This window comes from Spironucleus salmonicida, chromosome 7, assembly GCF_000497125.1.
Source record: "Spironucleus salmonicida strain ATCC 50377 chromosome 7, whole genome shotgun sequence".
NCBI classification, from domain to species: Eukaryota; Fornicata; order Diplomonadida; family Hexamitidae; genus Spironucleus; species Spironucleus salmonicida.
The window spans coordinates 820,620-844,157 of NC_090602.1; the positions used below are offsets into that span (position 1 = coordinate 820,620).

The 23,538-nt window shown below is 37.0% G+C and overlaps 18 protein-coding genes across 18 annotated transcripts; 8 read left to right on the forward strand and 10 right to left on the reverse strand. All coding sequences in view use genetic code 6, as the record gives it.

Moving 5' to 3' along the window:
- Window positions 1-72: 72 nt before the first annotated feature.
- On the reverse strand, window positions 73-2,022 carry SS50377_27243 (uncharacterized protein; the record flags this gene model as incomplete). Its single annotated transcript, XM_067911036.1, has 1 exon — window positions 73-2,022. One exon carries the CDS (start codon window positions 2,020-2,022, stop codon window positions 73-75), a length of 1,950 nt encoding a protein of 649 aa, XP_067761723.1.
- Window positions 2,023-2,302: 280 nt separating this feature from the next.
- SS50377_27244 (Ribosomal protein L2) lies at window positions 2,303-3,055 on the reverse strand (the record flags this gene model as incomplete). Its single annotated transcript, XM_067911037.1, has 1 exon — window positions 2,303-3,055. One exon carries the CDS (start codon window positions 3,053-3,055, stop codon window positions 2,303-2,305), a length of 753 nt encoding a protein of 250 aa, XP_067761724.1.
- A 187-nt stretch (window positions 3,056-3,242) lies between these two features.
- On the reverse strand, window positions 3,243-5,663 carry SS50377_27245 (Ubiquitin carboxyl-terminal hydrolase family protein; the record flags this gene model as incomplete). Its single annotated transcript, XM_067911038.1, has 1 exon — window positions 3,243-5,663. One exon carries the CDS (start codon window positions 5,661-5,663, stop codon window positions 3,243-3,245), a length of 2,421 nt encoding a protein of 806 aa, XP_067761725.1.
- A 2,886-nt stretch (window positions 5,664-8,549) lies between these two features.
- On the forward strand, window positions 8,550-9,233 carry SS50377_27246 (Transmembrane domain-containing protein; the record flags this gene model as incomplete). Its single annotated transcript, XM_067911039.1, has 1 exon — window positions 8,550-9,233. The coding sequence occupies one exon, from the start codon at window positions 8,550-8,552 to the stop codon at window positions 9,231-9,233; it is 684 nt and encodes a 227-aa protein (XP_067761726.1).
- Window positions 9,234-9,736: 503 nt separating this feature from the next.
- SS50377_27247 (putative Amino acid transporter) lies at window positions 9,737-11,041 on the forward strand (the record flags this gene model as incomplete). The annotated part of the gene is made up of 1 exon (XM_067911040.1): window positions 9,737-11,041. The coding sequence occupies one exon, from the start codon at window positions 9,737-9,739 to the stop codon at window positions 11,039-11,041; it is 1,305 nt and encodes a 434-aa protein (XP_067761727.1).
- A 188-nt stretch (window positions 11,042-11,229) lies between these two features.
- SS50377_27248 (GTP-binding nuclear protein RAN/TC4) lies at window positions 11,230-11,859 on the forward strand (the record flags this gene model as incomplete). Its single annotated transcript, XM_067911041.1, has 1 exon — window positions 11,230-11,859. One exon carries the CDS (start codon window positions 11,230-11,232, stop codon window positions 11,857-11,859), a length of 630 nt encoding a protein of 209 aa, XP_067761728.1.
- Window positions 11,860-12,143: 284 nt separating this feature from the next.
- Window positions 12,144-14,357, reverse strand: SS50377_27249 (Kinase, NAK; the record flags this gene model as incomplete). Its single annotated transcript, XM_067911042.1, has 1 exon — window positions 12,144-14,357. One exon carries the CDS (start codon window positions 14,355-14,357, stop codon window positions 12,144-12,146), a length of 2,214 nt encoding a protein of 737 aa, XP_067761729.1.
- Window positions 14,358-14,466: 109 nt separating this feature from the next.
- SS50377_27250 (Ribosomal protein S6) lies at window positions 14,467-15,153 on the reverse strand (the record flags this gene model as incomplete). The annotated part of the gene is made up of 1 exon (XM_067911043.1): window positions 14,467-15,153. The coding sequence occupies one exon, from the start codon at window positions 15,151-15,153 to the stop codon at window positions 14,467-14,469; it is 687 nt and encodes a 228-aa protein (XP_067761730.1).
- A 113-nt stretch (window positions 15,154-15,266) lies between these two features.
- Window positions 15,267-15,581, reverse strand: SS50377_27251 (uncharacterized protein; the record flags this gene model as incomplete). Its single annotated transcript, XM_067911044.1, has 1 exon — window positions 15,267-15,581. The coding sequence occupies one exon, from the start codon at window positions 15,579-15,581 to the stop codon at window positions 15,267-15,269; it is 315 nt and encodes a 104-aa protein (XP_067761731.1).
- Window positions 15,582-15,749: 168 nt separating this feature from the next.
- Window positions 15,750-16,142, reverse strand: SS50377_27252 (Ribosomal protein S8; the record flags this gene model as incomplete). Its single annotated transcript, XM_067911045.1, has 1 exon — window positions 15,750-16,142. The coding sequence occupies one exon, from the start codon at window positions 16,140-16,142 to the stop codon at window positions 15,750-15,752; it is 393 nt and encodes a 130-aa protein (XP_067761732.1).
- A 148-nt stretch (window positions 16,143-16,290) lies between these two features.
- Window positions 16,291-17,421, forward strand: SS50377_27253 (actin; the record flags this gene model as incomplete). Its single annotated transcript, XM_067911046.1, has 1 exon — window positions 16,291-17,421. One exon carries the CDS (start codon window positions 16,291-16,293, stop codon window positions 17,419-17,421), a length of 1,131 nt encoding a protein of 376 aa, XP_067761733.1.
- Window positions 17,422-17,816: 395 nt separating this feature from the next.
- SS50377_27254 (Ribosomal protein S19) lies at window positions 17,817-18,224 on the forward strand (the record flags this gene model as incomplete). Its single annotated transcript, XM_067911047.1, has 1 exon — window positions 17,817-18,224. One exon carries the CDS (start codon window positions 17,817-17,819, stop codon window positions 18,222-18,224), a length of 408 nt encoding a protein of 135 aa, XP_067761734.1.
- Window positions 18,225-18,473: 249 nt separating this feature from the next.
- SS50377_27255 (uncharacterized protein) lies at window positions 18,474-18,833 on the forward strand (the record flags this gene model as incomplete). Its single annotated transcript, XM_067911048.1, has 1 exon — window positions 18,474-18,833. One exon carries the CDS (start codon window positions 18,474-18,476, stop codon window positions 18,831-18,833), a length of 360 nt encoding a protein of 119 aa, XP_067761735.1.
- A 139-nt stretch (window positions 18,834-18,972) lies between these two features.
- SS50377_27256 (Acidic ribosomal protein P0) lies at window positions 18,973-19,791 on the forward strand (the record flags this gene model as incomplete). The annotated part of the gene is made up of 1 exon (XM_067911049.1): window positions 18,973-19,791. The coding sequence occupies one exon, from the start codon at window positions 18,973-18,975 to the stop codon at window positions 19,789-19,791; it is 819 nt and encodes a 272-aa protein (XP_067761736.1).
- A 411-nt stretch (window positions 19,792-20,202) lies between these two features.
- SS50377_27257 (uncharacterized protein) lies at window positions 20,203-20,871 on the reverse strand (the record flags this gene model as incomplete). Its single annotated transcript, XM_067911050.1, has 1 exon — window positions 20,203-20,871. The coding sequence occupies one exon, from the start codon at window positions 20,869-20,871 to the stop codon at window positions 20,203-20,205; it is 669 nt and encodes a 222-aa protein (XP_067761737.1).
- An 89-nt stretch (window positions 20,872-20,960) lies between these two features.
- SS50377_27258 (Ribosomal protein S27) lies at window positions 20,961-21,206 on the forward strand (the record flags this gene model as incomplete). Its single annotated transcript, XM_067911051.1, has 1 exon — window positions 20,961-21,206. One exon carries the CDS (start codon window positions 20,961-20,963, stop codon window positions 21,204-21,206), a length of 246 nt encoding a protein of 81 aa, XP_067761738.1.
- A 39-nt stretch (window positions 21,207-21,245) lies between these two features.
- SS50377_27259 (uncharacterized protein) lies at window positions 21,246-21,599 on the reverse strand (the record flags this gene model as incomplete). Its single annotated transcript, XM_067911052.1, has 1 exon — window positions 21,246-21,599. One exon carries the CDS (start codon window positions 21,597-21,599, stop codon window positions 21,246-21,248), a length of 354 nt encoding a protein of 117 aa, XP_067761739.1.
- A 799-nt stretch (window positions 21,600-22,398) lies between these two features.
- On the reverse strand, window positions 22,399-23,529 carry SS50377_27260 (actin; the record flags this gene model as incomplete). The annotated part of the gene is made up of 1 exon (XM_067911053.1): window positions 22,399-23,529. One exon carries the CDS (start codon window positions 23,527-23,529, stop codon window positions 22,399-22,401), a length of 1,131 nt encoding a protein of 376 aa, XP_067761740.1.
- Window positions 23,530-23,538: the final 9 nt, after the last annotated feature.

Sequence of the window (23,538 nt, forward strand, 5' to 3'; positions counted from 1 at the left end):
AACATATTCTATAAGATAAATTACTAATACTTTAATAATAATTAGTAACAAAGTTAAAAAAATACAATATTCTCACCACATTCTTTACAACTACATGAACCCACTTAAGCATGAACTGAACTCAGTTCCTATTGATAGTTGGACAACACTATTCCCACCTAAATATAAAAAATCTACTAAACTCTAACCATAAAATGTTTAACTACCAGCACCTTTAGGCGTACTATACAGTGTTGTTCCAACACCACCGCTCATAGCACTGATAACACACTCACCATTTACCATAATTTAAATTGTTGGTCTTTTACGACTGAAAACAACAAATTATACTTAATAGCAACCTGGCGAAACTATTAAAATCTGACTTTTTCCTTTTTCCCATAAAAAGTTACTTTGTAATGTATTTTACGCTTCTTCTGACCATATAATTGAATTTTAAGATGAAAGCTTCTTATTTTTCCATAACCACTTAGCCGTAGGCACAATAATATTAGAAGAATTATTACACGTTAAATCAAACTCCTTTAATTTACAGCTAACCAAATCATTTTAGGAGCTTAATACATTCTAAATAGAATCTATAGCATGTCTAACTGCACTAATTTCACAAGTAAGTTTTTATTCATTTTCTTCATTTTATTTCACTAACTTGAAGTCTACATCATTTGCTACCATTTCAATAAGCTACCTAATATCCTCAATATTCTAGTCGAGCTTTTATAAGCTCTCGTGAGGGCTAATTTCTCGCATTATTTTCTTCATCAGCCCATCTTAATTTTCTTTAAAACGATCTTCCAAGTCATGTCTTACATGGGTAGCCTAAATATCCAATTCTGCCTTAATAATGCTTTTTACAGTCCTGTAAAGTGAGTTATCAACGAAACCTTCCACTTCTGCTTTAATTTATCTCTAAGTGGCATTTTGGAGCTGGTGGAATTCGTCTTCTAAAACATCTCTAGTGACGAATTTGCTATTATTCAAACTGTTAGTATCCAATTTGAAACTCATCTACACCTCCAAATCCTTCAATTTTTTATCGAAACTTTTCAAAACTGTAAGCTCTAATAGCTTACTTGAAATATCGTTTTGGAGTTCTGCTTATTTCTGCTACGTTGAATGTAAATTTTGTGAGAATTCTGCGAATTTTGCGTTATTTTCTTCTTGAAGAAACGTGGTTTTCTCGGTGTTCTGAAGAGATAATTATTATATTCTATCGTTAAGTTTTTACGCGATCGATTGTACTACATTTTTGCTAGCAAAATGTTTTATTTGTTCAACAAAAATTGTCTTTGATATATCTGAGATATCTTGTGACGTTGGAATAGAGGTTGCGTTATCAGTTACTATTTTTTCAATTTAGTTAAGCGTTGCTGTGTGCTAGTTCTAGTTTGACGTTTTCAGCGTCTCAAAATTAGTTTTTGTCTGGCTTTACAGTTGTTGGAGTTGATTTTAAAGATCTTAGCGAAGCGTTTAAAGCTAAGCTGTTAACGATGAGGTCGGCGTATAGTTATCGATTGTTTATTCGAGCTATGTTTTCGTTAAAAATGTATCGAATTTAGCTGATAATTGAGTTGTTTCTTAAATTGTTTTTTGCTTTAAATTTTAAAGCATTTCTGTTTACTAAAACATGTTCTTATCTAAATTCGATATTGATATTTCATGTTTTTGTGAAAGTTTTTAAACTATTTCCGTTAAATTTTAAATTTTTTATTTTTAAAAGTGTTCAACTTCTAGCAATTTTTCCTCAAAATCATCTAATTTTTATGTTGATGTTCGCTAAAACGCAGTAAATTTATCTTCTAACGCTTATTATTTCTTAGATAATTCAGGATCAGGTCTAGATAACTTTAGAAGAATTTCTTTTGATACAGCTTCTTATGCCTAAAGTTTTTTAGAAAATTCAACTAAATGAGCTTTAAGAGCAATCATATCTTAGGCTTATCCGAATAGAGCACTTCTCATTACAGGCTATATATTTTTCCATTCACCATTCCCATTACACAAATCATCATAATCAGTCATTTAAAATTTTGGAGTGGAATAATATACATATAATATTATATAATATATAGATATAATATTTTTATGTTATGTAATATTAATTAAAAAAATGTTTTCCAAATTTAAGAAATAATAGTAAATTCTCAACAGACCTTTAAAATGGCTTCATACGAATAAAATATATAAGCATAGTGAGACTATTAATAAATAAAAATATCCTATTGAAATCCAATAGAATATCTATCCTCAGCCTTTGTTAAAAACAAAGATTATCAGAAATTGTTGATCATAATTTAATCAATCAAACACGCTTACCACCAGCGACACCAGTTCTTCTAGCAGCGATTAAACCGCATTTCTGACCAGGTACGAGTCTTCTGGAGCGAGTACCAGGGGTACCAATATGCTTATGGTTACCACCACCGAATGGATGGTCGACTGGATTCATACCGACACAGGTGATTCTGGGCCAATTGTTTCTTTTTGCCTTATGCTTATAATAAGCATTACCAGCTTTAAGCAATGGCTTGTCGATTCTACCACCACCGGCTACAATACCGACACAAGCTCTTGAAGAGGATGGGATAACCTTCTTGTTACCAGAAGGAAGCTTGATACGAGTTTAACCAGACTCCTTGTTATGGGAGATGACTAAGCAATAGCAGCCAGACGCACGAGCGAGAGCACCACGATCACCACCTTTTTCTTCGACGTTAGAGATATAAGTACCTTCGGGGATACGACCGATTGGGAGGACATTACCGATGGCGATTTCAGCAGTAGCACCGCAATATACGTTTTAACCAGTATACATACCTTCAGTAGCAATGAAGTTTTCAGTTTCACGTTCGAATTTTCTGCAAGACTTGAACTGAACCTTGGCTATGGGGGCACCACGACCTTTGTCATGTACAATATCAGTGATTACACCACGCATGAAACCATGTCTTTCAACATAGTCTATAGAACGGAAAGCGGCGGGACCAACGGAACCACGGTGTGCACGGAAGATTCCACCACGACCCATACGTTATTGATGAATACGACGACCCATTGTACAAAAGGAGTGGTACTGCAAATTTAATTTAATTTATGAATAACTCTTATAAATTATATAATAGTTGTATTGTGAAATGAAAATTAAAAGCATATGTTTAAACATCATCTATACTTTCTTAATTTCGATAAAGTTGAAGGATTGATAGCATTTTTAAATATATATTAAAAATTTAATGCTAAATTCACTTCAATATGGCTATTACTTTATCATCATTCATTTTGATACTTAGAACAATCTCCCCAGTCGCTTTTTCTATAAACTAACAGTAATCATGTTCTTTTATATCCTAATTCGAAGTTTATATACCAGTGAAAATTAATTACTGTTATTTTTTAAGTATTACTATTTCTACAAATTTAGATTGTTATTTTATTTACCTTTAAAAATAACCAATAGCAATTTCACCATGTGGAACTAGTATATACTTTTACTCTTAGAGTTACTAATCCGTTTTTAATACATTTTTTACAGACAAAGATTTTGAAATAACACAGTTTGGCGCTAAAAGTTTAATTATTTTATTTTACAAAATATGGCCAACAGTAGCATTGTCATCAAAAAATATATCAACATAATCTAATTGTGGAAATAGATACAATTAAAACTTATTTCTGAAAATATATTCTATTATGATTTTATTCTCATCAATATGAATTCTGTAAGTATCGTTATTACCTAACTACAAACTATTTATGATCGTCTCATTTATTTCAATTTCGCTTTATTTAACATTAAAAGTGTAAAATTTTGTTATAAAATGTGTTTTAACGTAAATTTTATACATCTTTGGAATAATTTTGATGCTTATAACGTCTCCATTAAATAATTTCATTTCATTTTCTATATGTAAACAATTATTCTAATATAATTCATATTATACCAATTCATCGTGTGCAAAATATTATAGTAATTAATTTTCGAATAGTTATTTAGATATTGTATAACTATAATCCTCTTAACTAAATAATGCATCATTTATTTTTATGACCACGAATTTTAAAATATTATTTTCTTTCAGTAGCTTAAATTAAATATAGCATGCTTTAAAATCATATGATTTATTTTAACAAGGATATTCAATAAAAATTCTAGCCTTTTAGCTAGTTTTATGAGGAAGTTTAAATTCTTATATAAAACAGTTTAATTTGTCTTATAAATTACTCTAGTTAGCAAATAATGAATATCTTCTAATGGTTTACTTTATAACATCTGATGTATTATACATTTAATATAAATTAAACGCTTAAGAATACGGAAGATTAAACTATTCTAAAAACTATTACAATGAAATATTGCTGTCAAACTAAGAAATCTTAAAATAATATTAGGGTAACATTTAGTTATTAAGAATTGGAAATTCATCACAAGACTAATGATTGGTCTACAGTTCAATATCAATTTTATTTACATTATTAGATTCTTCTAAATTTTCTTGATTGATTTATATTTTCATTTATTCAGATCCAAAATTATCTATATCAATTTTATTTTGTTAACATTTGTTAATATTCACATAGTAACACATATAAGCATTACTTCCAATAGAATTTGGAAATTTCTATATTTTATTGACAAACGAATCATTAAACTCATAGAAATGTTCTTCTTCTAAATTAGTACTTTTATTAATGTAAGTATAATAATGACCTGATGATATATTTCCAGTATGGCATACAATACTCTATAATTAGTATACATATTCAGTTACCTATAAATTGTCGATATAATTCTCTATAATATAATTATATAATTCAGGAACCTAAATAATTTCATCTAAACATTCTTTGCTACAAGTAGTAAAGTAAATATATGGTTATAGAGTTACTTTAATAAATTCTTCTGATTAGTTTTTATAACATAAAAGCCCTTTAACATCGATTTTTTAAATTATCTCACAACTATTTTCATTTTTTATAAACTAAAATGTATTTTCATTAAAAATAAACCGAGAAAATGTAATAATAAGTAAATCTGGGAATTTTTAATATGTTTGTTGTTTTGATTGTTCATTAGATTTACATTAACATCTATAATCCAAATCTTCCGGTTACAATTTTTAGAAAAAAGCTGACGACAAACAACCTTTAATTTATAAAAAAATATCAGAATATGTAACTAACGACTAATTAATATGGGAACAAGATTTGCATGTAATTGTTTGCTATTCCTATCCAATAAATACACCCGACGGTCCAAATACTTATTCAAATGCCTCGGATATTTATTTTTGTATTAAATTAGCATCCTCTTATTCATATAATTTGTCACCAATAACATTAAGAGAGTTACATATATTTACTGGATCTAAAATTTTTGTTATTTAATATGACTTTCGAAAAATTAGTTCCTTAAGTGCGAATAATATTTGATCTGATTATGTATTAAAACTATCTTAATACGGAAAGTTTAAAAGTAATTATATTATTGGACAATTAATATATGCTTATACAGTTGAATTTAAATAGCAAGTTGCACCAAAATTAGTAAGTCCATGAAACTTTTGCATTTAATTAAAGTGGTATTTAATTATATATAACAGAACATATTAATTATTTTAAATATATTTAAATTACGTAGTAATGCTATCAACTGGTTACTTCATATGAAAATTATTACAAAATAATACTATTTTTATTAATACATAATTCTAATCTACTTTAAAATATCATCTACATTTTATATTTAGTAGATTCATCTTTTAATAACTTCAATTAACAGAACTTACGATAATGTTTCTACAAACAGATACCTAGACTAAATTAACAAGCGATCGTACTACATTTTAGATTATACATTATTTTCTTCTACATTTTTTTAGTTTCAATAAGCTTTCAGATTCGCATTTTCGGTATTTATAATAATATCGTTGCCATAAATATAGAATAGTACTAATTTGGACATTTGAGTTCTGTATACTTAATATTTTATTTATTTTTTACAGACATGAAATCATGTTTATTATGATTAAGAGAATATAAACTATAGATGTAACTGCTATTGATCTTATTTTAATATTGTTAAATATAGAGAAAATTTTAACTTTACATAAACCCAAGGCAAATTTATTAGTAAAATAATATACTCGTATCATATATTATAGATATTGTTACTGATAAGTAGACCGAACTTGGCCGCGTGGTGGGTCATCCCGCCTGCTCGCCTGGTGGGCCATCCCGCCTGCTCGCGTGGTGGGCCATCCAGGTTACCCGCGTGGTGGGCCATCCCGCCTGCTCGCCTGGTGGGCCATCCAGGTTACCCGCGTGGTGGGCCATCCCGCCTGCTCGCGTGGTGGGCCATCCAGGTTACCCGCGTGGTGGGCCATCCCGCCTGCTCGCGTGGTGGGCCATCCAGGTTACCCGCGTGGTGGGCCATCCCGCCTGCTCGCCTGGTGGGCCATCCAGGTTACCCGCGTGGTGGGCCATCCCGCCTGCTCGCCTGGTGGGCCATCCAGGTTACCCGCGTGGTGGGCCATCCCGCCTGCTCGCCTGGTGGGCCATCCAGGTTACCCGCGTGGTGGGCCATCCCGCCTGCTCGCCTGGTGGGCCATCCAGGTTACCCGCGTGGTGGGCCATCCCGCCTGCTCGCGTGGTGGGCCATCCAGGTTACCCGCGTGGTGGGCCATCCCGCCTGCCCTGGTGGCCATCCGGCCGCTGGTGGGCCATCCAGGTTACCCGCGTGGTGGGCCATCCCGCCTGCTCGCCTGGTGGGCCATCCAGGTTACCCGCGTGGTGGGCCATCCCGCCTGCTCGCCTGGTGGGCCATCCCGCCTGCTCGCCTGGTGGGCCATCCAGGTTACCCGCGTGGTGGGCCATCCCGCCTGCTCGCCTGGTGGGCCATCCAGGTTACCCGCGTGGTGGGCCATCCCGCCTGCTCGCCTGGTGGGCCATCCAGGTTACCCGCGTGGTGGGCCATCCCGCCTGCTCGCGTGGTGGGCCATCCAGGTTACCCGCGTGGTGGGCCATCCCGCCTGCTCGCCTGGTGGGCCATCCAGGTTACCCGCGTGGTGGGCCATCCCGCCTGCTCGCCTGGTGGGCCATCCAGGTTACCCGCGTGGTGGGCCATCCCGCCTGCTCGCCTGGTGGGCCATCCAGTGTTACCCGCGTGGTGGGCCATCCCGCCTGCTCGCCTGGTGGGCCATCCAGGTTACCCGCGTGGTGGGCCATCCCGCCTGCTCGCGTGGTGGGCCATCCAGGTTACCCGCGTGGTGGGCCATCCCGCCTGCTCGCCTGGTGGGCCATCCAGGTTACCCGCGTGGTGGGCCATCCGCCGCGTGGTGGGCCATCCCGCCTGCTCGCCTGGTGGGCCATCCAGGTTACCCGCGTGGTGGGCCATCCCGCCTGCTCGCCTGGTGGGCCATCCAGGTTACCCGCGTGGTGGGCCATCCCGCCTGCTCGCGTGGTGGGCCATCCAGGTTACCCGCGTGGTGGGCCATCCCGCCTGCTCGCGTGGTGGGCCATCCAGGTTACCCGCGTGGTGGGCCATCCCGCCTGCTCGCGTGGTGGGCCATCCAGCCTGCTCGCGTGGTGGACCTAGATTTTATAAGAATTAATGAATCCATAATAGTATAGCAATTAATTTTTCTAGTTATAAGTGTTAATAAAAAATAATAAAAGAATTATAACATAATTTTATATATATTATTATTAATGTTAAATATAAAAATATCTTAAAGCAAACTAATAAAAAGAATAAATACTAATTATCTTACCATATATCCTATTTGATATTTATCAACTCATATTACTCACAATTAAATAATTTATAGATTGAGTGTTAACATTTCATCTAACTTTAATATAAAAAAGTAATTTAGACTTTTTCCAAATAATATATTAGTTATCATGTTATCTAATATTTTAGATTTATAAAATTTGATTATTTATGGCTATAAGAATTAATCATGGATGATAGATAATTCTTTTCACTATTCGCCCAATTTAGTTTATCACATTAGTGATGGTTAAATATCAGGTGAACTCACTTATATTCTTTAATTTAATTGGTATATGACGTTAGTATTTATAATATTAACAGAAATTATTATCAACAAATTTACAAATAAAATCAACATTCATGTTATAATAAAAGCTTTTATTATATGAACATTTTATAGATTTAAAATAATTAATATCTGAAAGATATTTTATATAAAAAGGTTATGGCAGACTATTTATTATTATAAAATTTACAAATATAAGATAATATTTTTGCTCATTTTGATCTAAATTGAATTACAAACATTGAATATAATTTTATATTTACTAAATGATTGATAATGTTATATATAAAACTCCAAAAAATTATTAATAAACAAAAATCATATAATTTGAATCCATTGATTTTATAATAGTTATTATTAATTTGTATATATTTTTTAAAAATCTAATTTATAATAAATTTCCAATATTAAATTAATATCGTAAAATAACAAATATAAAAATTAGCTTTATTATACTCATTAACATTAAATTACTTCTTTTTTATAAAAATGATTGAAATATAGATTATGTTTATTATTTCAATTTCAGTTTTAATTACGAGTTATTTGCTATCAGATTTATTAAATTAAGAGCCTTCACCATTTTTATCTATTTTCTTTTCTTGTGTAATGATTCATTAGTATAATACATGTTTAGAACATTATACACTTGTTCAACAAGTTGCAATTCCATATATAATTGGGGTTTTATACTTTATGTTGTAGATTAAACCAATTCGTGCAAGACTTTTATAGGGAGAGGTAGCAGAAAAAATTTACATATAAACGTAATTCTCAGATGATATATTTTTTATTATAACTATTTCAGTATATCCAATAATAATAGAGTATCAGATTTGCTAATAAAAATTACTTTCCTGCATAATTTTTTATACAGTTATAGACTAAGTTATTACGATTTTACTAAGATAGGTATCAATTTAATCAAGAATGATTATTAATTATTGCTATATTGTAGGTGGATTCATAACATTTAAATTAACAAATTGTTATAAGTATGGAATTTTCTAAATGATTATCAATATAATTATGAGTGCAGTTGGATTTGGAGAGAATATGCGCTTTATATTTAGTTTATTATTATTAGGCCTCTTTGAAGGTGTACAAACTGTGATGGGTTGGGAAACAACCTCAGAGTACTGGGCTCGGTATTTCGAGGGTCGGATGAAGTGAGTGTTGAATTTTGGGCGTATATATATATATATATAATATTACCCCTAACCGATATCGATATTCTATTTCCACTTCATTGTCAATCATCAGCCTTCTGCTAAGCAACCCGCCAGCGTGGGTTGTGCCCTAGGAGGACTGTTAAATTACCTGTGGATAATGACTCGCGAAATTGCTTTCCTGAGGCCACCAACCGCAGCATAGCTTCCAATTATATTTTACATCGCCCGGCAGTCGCTGGGCTAACCTAAAGCAAAAGTATTATATACTTAAGTATTTATATATAGAGCGATTTTATATCATAAATTAAGATTCTCACTATATTTTATACATTTCACCACATTTAAGCTATAACTACTTTACACTATAAAGTATTAAATAATCATATAAGGAATATGATTCACAAGTTTTAACTTCCTTATTATTAGCGAAAACGATAAGATAGGAAAATAAATTAAAAATTATAATATATTATAGTTAATAATATAAAGTGTATAACAAATCAAATGGATGAAGATGATACTTATTAAGAATTGATATCTAACCATGTAGGAAATCCGTAGTCCTCCTATTAATCAATATATTAAAAATTTAAGTTAACGCAAGTATCGCATTTAAGCTAAAAGAAACCACATCGAGCAACACTATTCTCATCGACACTAAACTTAACCAACACGATTCTAGGAGCTGGAATTCTCACCATACCATTTAATTTTAACAGAACTGGATACGTATTTGGGTACATATAGTAAGGTATGTTTGCCATTTTGGCTTATTACACCTTCCATCTTCTGGGTACTTCAGCAAGGGCCACGAAATGTTTCAACTACTAGCTGCTGATATAGTCGCTTTTAAATAAGACGCTTGGCTATTTAAGCTCGTTCTGCATTCTGATCTTTACCTCCTTCATAATGGTTTCTTTCTGTATTTTAATTCGGGACAACCTGTTCTTCCTAAGCGTCTAGTGGCATAAGGCTTTAGTATTTGCGGCTATCTTAGTTTTAGCGATAACACCATTAAGCAGTGTTCCTGAGCTGAATATGCTGCAATACAGCTCCCTTCTCTCAATTTTTTGCGGATTTTACGTGGTTTTGTTCACAGTTTCCCTATGCGTCCTAAAATCGACCAACAAGTTGACTCTGCCTGAAATGGAACCTCCTATAGCAATAAAGCCAATTACATTTTAGTTTTTCGCTTCTTTTGCATATTCTGCACTGGCTTTCGCGGGACATTTTAATGCTCTGAACGTGTTCTAGGAGGTCAAGAATCACTCATCAAAGAGCTTCAATAAGAGCGCATTTTTCAGCATTGTATGTATACTGATAATGAATCTGTTAATATCTACTGGTTATTTCGTGTTTTCAGATCAAGTTGAGCCAAACATTTTGTAAAATTTCGATAATTTAATCTAGTACAGAGCGCTTTCTTACATTTGCAACATAAGTCTAGTTATTATACTAGTTTGCAGCTATCCCTTGATGATGTTTTGCTTCAAGGCTAATTTATTGGAACTATGCTGTAGAAAACGAGAAATAAAGTATAAGCATTAGGTTATAATTGTTATCTTTTTAAATATACTATTTGGAGGAATTAGCCTGTTTCTTACTGACGTAGGGATTGTTTTAGATGTTGTGAGTTCTATCGCATGTGTGCCTTTGGTTATAGTGTTTCCAGGGTTGTTAGGTTTGCGATGGAGTTACGAAGAACATGATAGAAAGAAGAAAATTATAGGGCTGATTGTAAATACTATAGTTGTGATAGTGGGTGTTCTGTTAATGATATTAGGGGTTATAGGCTGCTTTATTAAGTGATATGAATAAATGTACTAAAAATAATAATTATCTTGTTTTCTAGTAATATATTTTTTGTAAAAATATTTAAAATTATAATATAATAGTCATAAATTAATATTATTCATAAAAACAATATTAATTATATAATATATTTTATTGATTATTAATAAAATATATTCCTTTCCTTATTCCACTCCAAAGTTAAAATGTCCGTTCCTACTTTTAAGCTTATTATCGTAGGTGATGGTGCTACTGGTAAGACTACTTATGTTTAGCGTCATGTATCGGGAGAATTCCGTCGTCAATATATTGCAACTATTGGTGTTGAAGTTCGTTCTCTTCCCTTCTATACTTCTTAAGGGGAAGTTCATTTTGAAGTCTACGATACTGCTGGTTAAGAAAAGTTTGGTGGTCTTCGTGATGGTTATTATGTCAACGCAAAAGCATGTTTTTTATTCTTCGATGTAACTTCTCGTAATACTTACAAAAATGTTGAAAATTGGTATAATGATGTTGTCAGAATCGTTTAAGATATTCCAATGGTATTAGTTGGTAATAAGTGTGATTAAAAGAATCGTGAAGTTCGTACTCAATCTGTTTCATTCCATAGAAACAAGGGTATTGATTATGTTGAAATTTCAGCAAAATCCAATTATAACTACGAAGTACCTTTCTTAATCATCTGCAAAAAGCTTGCCAACGATCCTACTTTAAGTTTTACTTAGGCTCCCGCACTTATTCCTGCTGAGATATAGATGACTGAGTAGGACAAGGCTCAAATTAATGATGCATTAAACTAAGCAGCTAACGTCGCTCTTCCTGACGATGACGAATGATGAAATGCTATTTTTGTTATCACTTATTTGATTATTAATTCAGCACCTTATTTTGATCATATAAATAAGGTAAGATAACTTTAATTGCTAATATACTCATTTAATTAGTAATCATCAGAGATACTCGCTAGAAAATATTATAAGCTGATTTAAAAAACTTAATCGCATATATCGATACAGCAGTTTTGCGTCATATAACATTGATTAAAATTTATAGGAGAAGCTTTATAGGTTTAATAGTAAAGCTAAATCACTCTAGAATAAAATCTAAAACAAATGGCACATCACTCAACATACAGTTCTAAACTTTCGCACAAATTAAATGTACATCCAGTAATTCCTTAAAATCCTTTGAAATCCTTAATTAACTCTGCATAGCAGTCTCTTGCTTCCACCTCCCCCTAGTCCAACAGTTTTTTGCAATAAGACGCCGCTTTCTTGCTCACAAACGAAAAAATAAACCCGACGCTTTTATTTTTCAATGGGGAGCTTTTAAGAGTGTGCAGCGATGCGAGATCGTTCGTCAACGACTATAAAGTTTTTATGCTAAGCCCAGACTCACACTTTTAAAGGCTGTCAACTACAGCAGTCAGAATCAAAATCTCCTTCGCAATCATCTATTCTTACTTCGTTTTGGCAGTAATAACCAGCGTCTAGGCCCCTTAGACCACACTTTTCAGATCTAGCTCTTTTTGAACGCACACCAAACTTGTCAGTGCCAATTCTTGGTACCGCAAGGTGATCAGCTTCGGCGTGAAGTTCTCCACATTGAAGGGCAGCGACACGTGCCTCTTCAGCAGCTGCACGAAATTCTACGCTGGAAATTCCGGTAAAAGCGGGCGGAAGTCGATTTTGGAAACGAACTTGTCCAGAATATCCTAGTAAGCTGACTCGTAGTCTGGAATTACCTTCGTCTTTGGCGGGAACTGCCCTGCCAGCGCGGTTGGTGTAGGCGCCGGCGCCAACTCGGCGTACAAGTCATGCTGCAATTTGAGAGTTTCCGAGATCTCGGAGGGCGAATTCGGCAGGGCGCTATGGCTCTGCTAGGGCATGGCTGGCGCGAAGTCGATCAAATTCTACGGGGGAGCAGATGCGGGGTTTTAGGGAGTGAGATTATGATTTTACACATGTTAAGGACTCTGAACAGGCGCGAAGTCGAACAAGCTCTGCTGTGGTGCAGATGTGGGATTTTAGGGAGCGAAATTATGATTTTACACATGTTAAGGACTCTGAACAGGCGCGAAGTCGAACAAGCTCTGCTGTGGTGCAGATGCGGGGTTTTAGGGAGCGAAATTATGATTTTACACATGTTAAGGACTCTGAACAGGCGCGAAGTCGAACAAGCTCTGCTGTGGTGCAGATGCGGGGTTTTAGGGAGCGAAATTATGATTTTACACATGTTAAGGACTCTGAACAGGCGCAAAATCGAACAAATTCTACTGACATCCGGCCCCAGAGCCTTGCACACCTAAATTCGCATTCTAACCCCCCTAAATCTCTTAAACAACACCATTTTACACATACTAGCCCCCCTACAACATCCCCAGCAGCTCCACACAGCTCGGCCGGTCCACAGGGTCCTTCTGCAGGCAGGCGCGCACGACGCCCTTGAGCGCAGCGCTGTAGCGCATTACGTTCCTGCGCTCCGCGTACGGGCCGAGGTGCTCCACGGCCTCGTCCGGGAACTCGAAACGGGCGTTGAAATTCGCGAGAACCTCGCCCTCCGGGAACGGAAAACGGCCGTACATCAGCCGGAACACGGCGACCCCGATGGCGAAAACGTCGACTTTTCCCGTCACGTCGAACTTCGAGAGCAGGTTTACGAGCTCCGGGGGGCGGTACTGCGGCGTCGTCGCGTTCTCGACCTCGGCCGCGAGGGCGTTGCGCAAACTCGCGTTCCCTATGAGTTCCATTCCCGTGTGGTGCAAATTTGTCGCGGAGCCGAAATCGCAGATTTTGACCTGGCCGTTGCGGAGGAGCATGTTCTCGAGCTTCGCGTCGCGATTTATGAAGCCGAGGGAGTGGATTTTGGCGAACGCGGCCGCGATTTGCGCGAAATAGGCGGTGATTTGCGCCTCCGGGAGCTCTTTCAGGCCGACCAGCTGCTGCTCGCATCGCTCCATCACGTAGACGACGTTTGCGGGTCCACGGTAAGGCAGTTAGGATGTGTTTTGCATGATTGCGTTATCGACGATGAGCGCGTAAACTTGAACGACATTCGGGTGCTCGAAGGCGCGCTGGAGCTCGTACTCGGCGATAGCGGCCTGGAACTGCTCTGGAGACTGCGCAAACTGCTTCTTTACGAGGAATTGCGGGTCCGAGGTTTCGTACACGTTCGCGAACGAGCCCTGCGCCAGAAATTTGGTCACCTGCAGGTTGTGGTACGGCAGGAACGTGCCGATGAATGCGTCCTGCTGGATGGTTTTCGCTACTGTGGTCGTAATTTGCTGTTTTGCGGCAGAAATCAGCGAGGTTACTTTGGACTGAAATTGCCTCATTTGTGGAGTGACAAATTAAAGAGTGCTTATATATGATAATAGTAAATAATGGCAAATAATATAAATCAAAATTTTGGAATAATAGTTTATTTAAAAAAATCAAATTTAATCATTTGGAAGGCTTGAACTGTTCAAGTAATTTCTTAGATACGGCCTGCTTAGCTTTGATGGCTACTCTCTTGGCGGTTCTGCGAGTGAAAGTTTTCTTGGTGACTAAACGCTGGATCTTCTGGGTCTTGATATAAGTCTTACCAGACTTAGAGGTCTTAGTTCTACCTACTTCACGAGTAAGAGTTACAACTAAGTGGTGTTGATCAGCAGCAAGCTTGGAGTGGGGGATACCAAATAAACGTCTGAGCTTAGAAGCACGCTTGGGTAAGTGCTGTGCGGGTTTGTGTAAATTAGTAACACCTTCAACTGTCGTGTTACCAAAAGCAACTAGAGATACGTTAAGAGCATGGAGATCAGCACCAACGATGCAACCACGGATGGATTTTCTTCTCATTTGAGCAGTCTTACGTTCACGGAAGCATGGGCGACCCTTGGAAAGAAGGAGACGGACACGCTGGTTCTTGAGAACACCCTACATCATAGGGAAACCCTAGGCATCGTTACCACCAGTAATCTAAAGAGTGCAACCGACGAGTTCGGGGTCAACGAGAGAACCGTCAAACTGGGAAGAAATACGGAGACCGTGTAATTGTTAAACTTTACGGAAGTCTTCAATCTGGTAAGATTTAGCACCACCAGTAGAGGGGCATTGGACGTTAACCTTGCAGAATGAACCTTTGGGCATACACGTGGAGTGGAAATAGAAAAATGAAACGAACGAGAATAGGTATTTATATATGTATTATAGCTAGTCTTAATAATTATAAAAACTATTTAATAATATTATATGGCATATATTCATTAGTTTAGTTAAATTTCTGGGAATTAACAACTCTCAACATTGACTACTCTACCACAAATACCAATTTGAGCACATGCGAAAGCAATCTCACTCTTATTGGATATACCATTCAAATATCCATATGAAAGAGCTTCTTGTGAAGATTTAGGGTGGTTTAATAAAGTTAGCTTAATTTTTTCGCTTAGTTCATCATTTAAGTTATAAAGAAAGGTAATTGCATTAGATATAGTAATTTCTTAATATTCACGAAGATTTTTTGTCTTAATAAGATTGGTAAGTTGGGCATATTCTTATTTAATTAAATTCTGCATTTTAAAATCAGTTTAATTATATGATAATTTTGAAAATAAATAAAAATTACTAAAAATTCAAAAATATAATATAACATAAAATAGTGATACTAATTGATTATGGGAGTCGACCTTGTCTCCATCAATTAGCAATATAGCCTCTATAAATGGTCATTTAAAATTAATTAATCAGTAGAAATAGCCAATAACCTTACCACCTATTTATTTCTTTTAGGCTTCGACGTGGTCCATAACACCTTGGGAGGTGGTAATAACTAAGTGGCCGAAGAGTCTAGAAGGAAGGAGGGAGGTTACCCACTTTTCAATCTCAGAGTTGGAGATATCAAATCTAGGAGAAATGACAGCAGCCTTATTAAGACGACCAATAAGGTTAATAACAACCTTACCACCACGCTGGTTATCAAGATAAGTGAAATCAGCAATATAACCGTTGTTCTGCATGAGTTTCATGAATTCAATGAGAACCTTAGGAACGGGGGCGCAAACGCATTGACGCTTACCAGCTTTTTAAGCATTGCAGATGGTCTTGAGAGCATCACGTAAGGGATTGCTGCGAGTCATTCAAAATGAAGTGGAATAAAAAAATTAAATTAGAATTATATCCTTTATTTGTATATAATAATATATCTACGATTTAATTAATTTTATAATTTATTTACTATAATAAATTTAAAATTTTGACTTTCCTAAATCATCCACTCCTCAAACAATGTCCGATACCGCGAACCTCCCGATAGTTATCGACAACGGTACAGGAATGTGCAAGGCCGGTTTCGCTGGTGATGACGCACCACGTGCCGTCTTCCCGGCAATCATAGGACGCCCCAAGCACCAGACCACCATGGTAGGCACCCAGGCCAAGACCGAGTACATCGGCGACGAAGCCCTCGCCAAGAAGGGCGTGCTCAAGCTCACCTATCCCATCGAGCACGGTTCCATCAAGGAGTGGGACGACATGAAGAAGATCTGGCACCACTGTTTCTTCAACGAGCTCCGCGTCGAGCCCAACGAGCACCCCGTACTACTCACCGAGGCCCCCAAGAACGCCAAGCAGAACAGGGAGCGCATGTGCCAGGTTATGTTTGACGAGTTCCAGGTCAAGGCCTTCTACGTCCAGATCCAGGCCGTCCTCGCGCTTTACTCCTCGGGTCGTACAACTGGTATCGTCCTAGACTCAGGAGACGGTGTCACTCACTCAGTTCCCATCTATGAAGGTTATTCTATGCCCCATGCCATCGGCAGACTCGACCTCGCCGGACGTGACCTCACCGACTGGTGCCAGGTATGTCTCCAGGACGCAGGTGTCGCCCTCACGACTTCTGCCGAGCTCGAAATTGTCAGACAGATCAAGGAGAACCTCTGCTTCGTCGCCCTCGATTACGAAGGTACCCTGCAGAAAGCCCAGGAGACTGACGAGTACGTGTCCCAGTACGAGCTTCCCGACGGTAACGTGATCAAGGTCAATGTTGCCCGCTTTAAAGCTCCTGAGCTTCTCTTCAAACCAGAGCTTCAGGGCAAGGAGATGGATGGTATCCACCAGCTCACCTTCAAGTCTATCCAGAAGTGCGATATCGACATCAGGTCAGACCTCTACACGAATGTAGTCCTTTCCGGCGGATCAACCATGTACAAGGGCCTGCCAGAACGTCTTGAGAAAGAGCTTTAGGAACTCGTACCCTCAGGCAAGAAGGTCAAGATCACCGCCCAATAGGACAGGAAGTACTCCGTCTTCGCAGGTGGCTCCATCCTCTCCTCCCTCTCCACCTTTGAGAACATGTGGATCACCAAGGCCGAGTACGAGGAGACCGGTGCCGTCATTGCCAACAGGAAATGTATGTGATATGCTTTTGATTCACTTCACCATGAAGGTGCTATAGAATAAGATCACTACTTCTGGATCTCTATAATGCAAAGCAACCATCACTTATACTAATCTATTATCGACTGAATTTCCTCTGATGTAGGATCTAAAATAAACTATGGCAGTTTAAAAATATCAATCTATCCTAACATATCATCTTTAACTTAATTTTAAATAGCTTACTGATATTCTTCTTTTTCTTAAATTTAAAATATTTATCTGGCAATTAACTGTTACTGTTAATTAGATGTTGTATTATTCATCATCGAAATGAGTTTATTGATCATTCTCGAAATATAAAAATAATTATATAATTTAATTATATATTATTCATGCATCAATTAAAAACAAATTATAATTTCCACTTCTTTGGAATGTCCGTTTACGATGTTGATTACCGCGTTTTCATTTCTTCTCTTGCCCAGAAGCTCAAATCCGATAACAAGCTTTAACAACCTGCTTGGACTCACTTCGTCAAGACCTCTGTATCTCGTCAGATTGCCCCTGAAGAATAGAACTGGTATTACGTCCGTGCCGCTGCTATCCTCAGACGTATTTACTGTTAAGGTCCATTAGGTATCACTGACTTAAAGGTTGCTTTTGGTAACGAGAAATAATCATGTGTTATCCCCAGCCATTTCACTAAGGCTTCTGGTAAGATCATCCGTATTATCTGCCAGGACTTAGCCAAAATGAACATCATCAAGACTACCAAAGAAGGTCGTACCTTGACTGATAATGGCAAGAAGACTCTTGACTAGTTCGCCGCTCAGCTTAAGTGAAAAATTAATTCCTAAAATTCGAACAACACCCGTTTCGAGAGAAGAGTCCCTTCTAAATTAAATATTTATTATATTAATATTTTCTATAGCCTTTTTAATTATTAAAAGTTATTTAGATAAGTTTTGGTAACAATTTTTTTGTAGATCCTATCTTTCCAGAATTCAAACTCTTTAATTATACTAGTTTTTTCTGTAAGCTCTTATTATTATATAATAATTATTATTTGAACCACTCCATATAAGATAAAAATGCAATCCCTATAATGGCAGTTGAAGTCAATTGAAGAGGCTGAGTTAATTGCAGATGCAATTTCTTCCTAATTTTAACCTAAAGAATCTGATATTTTACAAAAGAAAATAATTAATGAAAATACAACAACTTCGCTTCATTTAGACAATAATTTCAGCCTTAAAATGGATATTTAGGACGTAAGGATACAATTAGAAGCTTAATTCGGTATTTAAAATAATGAAATAGTTTACGAAGTTCCAGCCAAAAACTTACTTAAAATGCAACTTAAAAGAAGCAAAAAGTTACAAAAGTTTGTTTTAGGAGCTGTTGGATTGGGATCAGGGCTCTTAGGGCTCTTGGGATATCTACTTAAGTGATGAATTGTTTTATTATATGTCTAATGTATAACTAATTATATTTAATTTTTTATTATTCAAGTATTTTATCCTTATATTATATATTATAAATTATATAAATAATTTAATTTAAATTTTTATTACCACTCCCTGTGGTTAAATGGAAAAACGTACCAAATCTGAAAAGATGGAATGGAGACAGACGTATAACGAAAAACTCGACAAGCTTTTTACTTCTTATAGCAAAATCCTTATCGTAAGCGCCGATAATATACGTTCCAACTAAATATCCCGCATCAGACGTGCCCTTCGTAACAAGGCTGAACTTATTTTCGGTAAGAAGACTCTCATGGAAAGATATCTTAAGTCTCAGTCAAATGAGGAACTTAAGCAGCTCCTTCCTTACATCAAACTCAACATTGGTCTCATCTTCACTAATGGCGAATACAAGGATATTACCACGGCCTTTGAGGAATCTAAGCGTAAAGCTGGTGCTAAGCCAGGTATGATCGCACCCTCTGAAGTAGTTATTTAGCCTATGCTTACTACTATGGGCCCTGATCAGCATTCCTTCTTCGCATCCCTTTCTATTGATACTAAGATCAACAAGGGTAAGATTGAAATCACCAATACTGTTCATTTAGTCAATAAAGGTGATATCGTTTCTCCTTCTCATGCTACTCTTTTAAACAAGCTTGAAATTGAACCTTTTTACTATCAGATGGAAGCCGTTTTAGTTTACGATAATGGTCAGATCTTCGATGCCTCAATCCTCAATGTTGATGACGAAGTTATGTAAAAGAAGTGGAATACCGGTCTCGAATTCTTCGTTTCTGCTGCCCTTGGTGCTAACATCGCAGTTTTGCCTGCTATTCCTCATATCATGATCGACTCCATGAAGACTCTTATGGGTGTTGGTGCTGAATGTGGTATGGACCAGATTGCTCAGGTCAAACGTATCATGGCTCTTCTTAAGTGATCAACTAATTTTATCAGTTTAATATATGTTTTGTATGTATCAAAATCTTAATGCTCAATTATGATATATGCATCTAATTATCTCGTATATTATAAGTTTTTCTTTCAAAATTTTCCTTCCAAGTATGACTTTACCATCGTATCATACGTCTTACTATCACAACTACACGATCTTTAATCGACCTCCACCATAATTAATTCATAAAAATTTAAAAAATATGGTAGATCCTTTTCCTGATTCTTTTTGGTCCTCGTTTTCAGCACATAAAGATTGCCGAACATTTGCCTATTAGTTAGATAGAACACATCCAATTCGATTTAATGAGTAAAAAAGACTATCATCGTCAATAGGAACATCAGAACCCTTTAGGCCATCCAAATTTAGAGGGAAATACGACTGAAGTAGCAAATATCACTGATCTTCTGGGTAAATCCCAAAAACAATTTCGTCATCAGTCTCTTCTTAACAAGCCCGACTTTAATAAACCTCACTTCTCATTTCCTCGACTCCAAGCTTTACTTATCCAACATTTTTATTTATTTGGTTAATAAGAATATACAATTAAGCACTTTCGAGTTATTATTATTTAAGCTCATTTTTAACGTCTAGCATCTCTTCTTGAATATTTTTTATACGTTTATTTGAATTATTTAATTGAGATGCTAAATTATCAATAATTGTACGAAGTGCTGTATTAGATATCTGATTTTTAAAATTATTAACTTCAATTTTTACAGTTTCGAGTTCTTTTAATACTGTTAACTGATTCAGCTAATTAACATCTAGAAGTTAACTAATTTGCTGCGAAAAATCCAAAGACAGTTTAGAAATTTTTGCCTTAATGTGTTTATTTAAAGCATTAAGATTATCATCTAACTGACTTTAGTTTTCTAAAATCAATGAGAAATCATCAGATTTTGGTTGAGAGCTAATGAGTGAGTTGAGTAAAATGGAGTTATTTTCTGCAAATAATTTGTTGAATTTAGGTTTTGCTTTCTCTTAAAAATTAGTTGTTAATGTAGATGGGGTAGATAAATGGTCTTATTTATTATGTTTTTAAAGTTTCCTAGGAGACTTCATTTTTTGGAAAAAGTGCTATGAGCAATATATTAGCAATATAATTGTTTTAATATATTGTATTTCAAATTTTCAATTCCACTCCACTGTGGATGAACGTTGATCTCCTCTATCCTTTAGCCAACCTTGAAGCATAGAAACACAAATCAAAGCGTCTCGTAGGTACCCCAAATACACGTTTCATTGAAATCCTTTGCAAGTGTAACGGTATGACTAACACATTTACCCATGCCAAGTCTATTGTATGCTGCTCTAAGTGCAAGCGTACTCTTCTTGTACCTAAGTCTGGTAAGGCTAAGTAAACCTCAGAAGTATCTAAGATCCGTGCCTTAGAATGATTAAATACTGAATATAATTAAGTTTTAAATAAAATAAGATCATTTAGTACCACCTAAACAGGGTTGCATTAATTTTTTAGCACTCCCAATAAACCATCCGACCCCTTTGCCTATCAAATTTTTAGTCCTTGTAATTTATGATAACTCTTCCAATGCCGTATCCTTTTATATAGTTTTTTCTCCATATCTCTTTATATTTAATGCAAATCCGTTGAAAATAGTACCATCGAGTAATAAAGGATTATTTATACTTCCTGCAAATTCAATAATTACTTCATATGGAGATTAGCTTGTTAATATTGTAAACTCAAGGATATCTCCACAAAAGTCAAAAAACTCACGCATATCACTTTCTTTTAATTCAGTCTCAGATGATACAATTATTTTTCCCATTTTGGTAGAGGAGTGGCGCTTAATTTATATTATAAAAATGTATATTATTAATCATTTTAACTATTCTTGATTAACTTATTCATCCTTGTGGCATACAACTTCCCCTAATTTGTTATAGTAACATTCTTACGAGTCATCTGGGCCGTCTGTACCTAGGCAGATAATAATTCCATCCTATGTTTCCACACATTTTGGTTAAACGTCCATTTTTAATGACAGTTGATTTTTACAAAGTAATAATATTGTATAAATTATTAGATATGCCACAATTTAGTGATTAAAAGTATACATAAGTAATTTTTTGTATTAGTTAGTTTAATAATTTAGTATGTTTAAAAAATTAAAAATAATAAGATATGTCTAGTAAAAACAGCAATAGTAATCAAGTTTTATGATAAATATAATATCTTTTTATACATAATAAAAGTGTCAGGTAGCCACAGCGCTCTATAGACTGGGCCAACGACTGCCGGGCGATGTAAAATATAATTGGAAGCTATGCTGCGGTTGGTGGCCTCAGGAAAGCAATTTCGCGAGTCATTATCCACAGGTAATTTAACAGTCCTCCTAGGGCACAACCCACGCTGGCGGGTTGCTTAGCAGAAGGCTGATGATTGACAATGAAGTGGAAATAGAATATCGATATCGGTTAGGGGTAATATTATATATATATATATATATACGCCCAAAATTCAACACTCACTTCATCCGACCCTCGAAGTACCGAGCCCAGTACTCCAAGATGTCTCTCATTCATATATTCTATAGCGCCTTCATGGTGAAGTGAATCAAAAGCATATCACATACATTTCCTGTTGGCAATGACGGCACCGGTCTCCTCGTACTCGGCCTTGGTGATCCACATGTTCTCAAAGGTGGAGAGGGAGGAGAGGATGGAGCCACCTGCGAAGACGGAGTACTTCCTGTCCTATTGGGCGGTGATCTTGACCTTCTTGCCTGAGGGTACGAGTTCCTAAAGCTCTTTCTCAAGACGTTCTGGCAGGCCCTTGTACATGGTTGATCCGCCGGAAAGGACTACATTCGTGTAGAGGTCTGACCTGATGTCGATATCGCACTTCTGGATAGACTTGAAGGTGAGCTGGTGGATACCATCCATCTCCTTGCCCTGAAGCTCTGGTTTGAAGAGAAGCTCAGGAGCTTTAAAGCGGGCAACATTGACCTTGATCACGTTACCGTCGGGAAGCTCGTACTGGGACACGTACTCGTCAGTCTCCTGGGCTTTCTGCAGGGTACCTTCGTAATCGAGGGCGACGAAGCAGAGGTTCTCCTTGATCTGTCTGACAATTTCGAGCTCGGCAGAAGTCGTGAGGGCGACACCTGCGTCCTGGAGACATACCTGGCACCAGTCGGTGAGGTCACGTCCGGCGAGGTCGAGTCTGCCGATGGCATGGGGCATAGAATAACCTTCATAGATGGGAACTGAGTGAGTGACACCGTCTCCTGAGTCTAGGACGATACCAGTTGTACGACCCGAGGAGTAAAGCGCGAGGACGGCCTGGATCTGGACGTAGAAGGCCTTGACCTGGAACTCGTCAAACATAACCTGGCACATGCGCTCCCTGTTCTGCTTGGCGTTCTTGGGGGCCTCGGTGAGTAGTACGGGGTGCTCGTTGGGCTCGACGCGGAGCTCGTTGAAGAAACAGTGGTGCCAGATCTTCTTCATGTCGTCCCACTCCTTGATGGAACCGTGCTCGATGGGATAGGTGAGCTTGAGCACGCCCTTCTTGGCGAGGGCTTCGTCGCCGATGTACTCGGTCTTGGCCTGGGTGCCTACCATGGTGGTCTGGTGCTTGGGGCGTCCTATGATTGCCGGGAAGACGGCACGTGGTGCGTCATCACCAGCGAAACCGGCCTTGCACATTCCTGTACCGTTGTCGATAACTATCGGGAGGTTCGCGGTATCGGACATTGTTTGAGG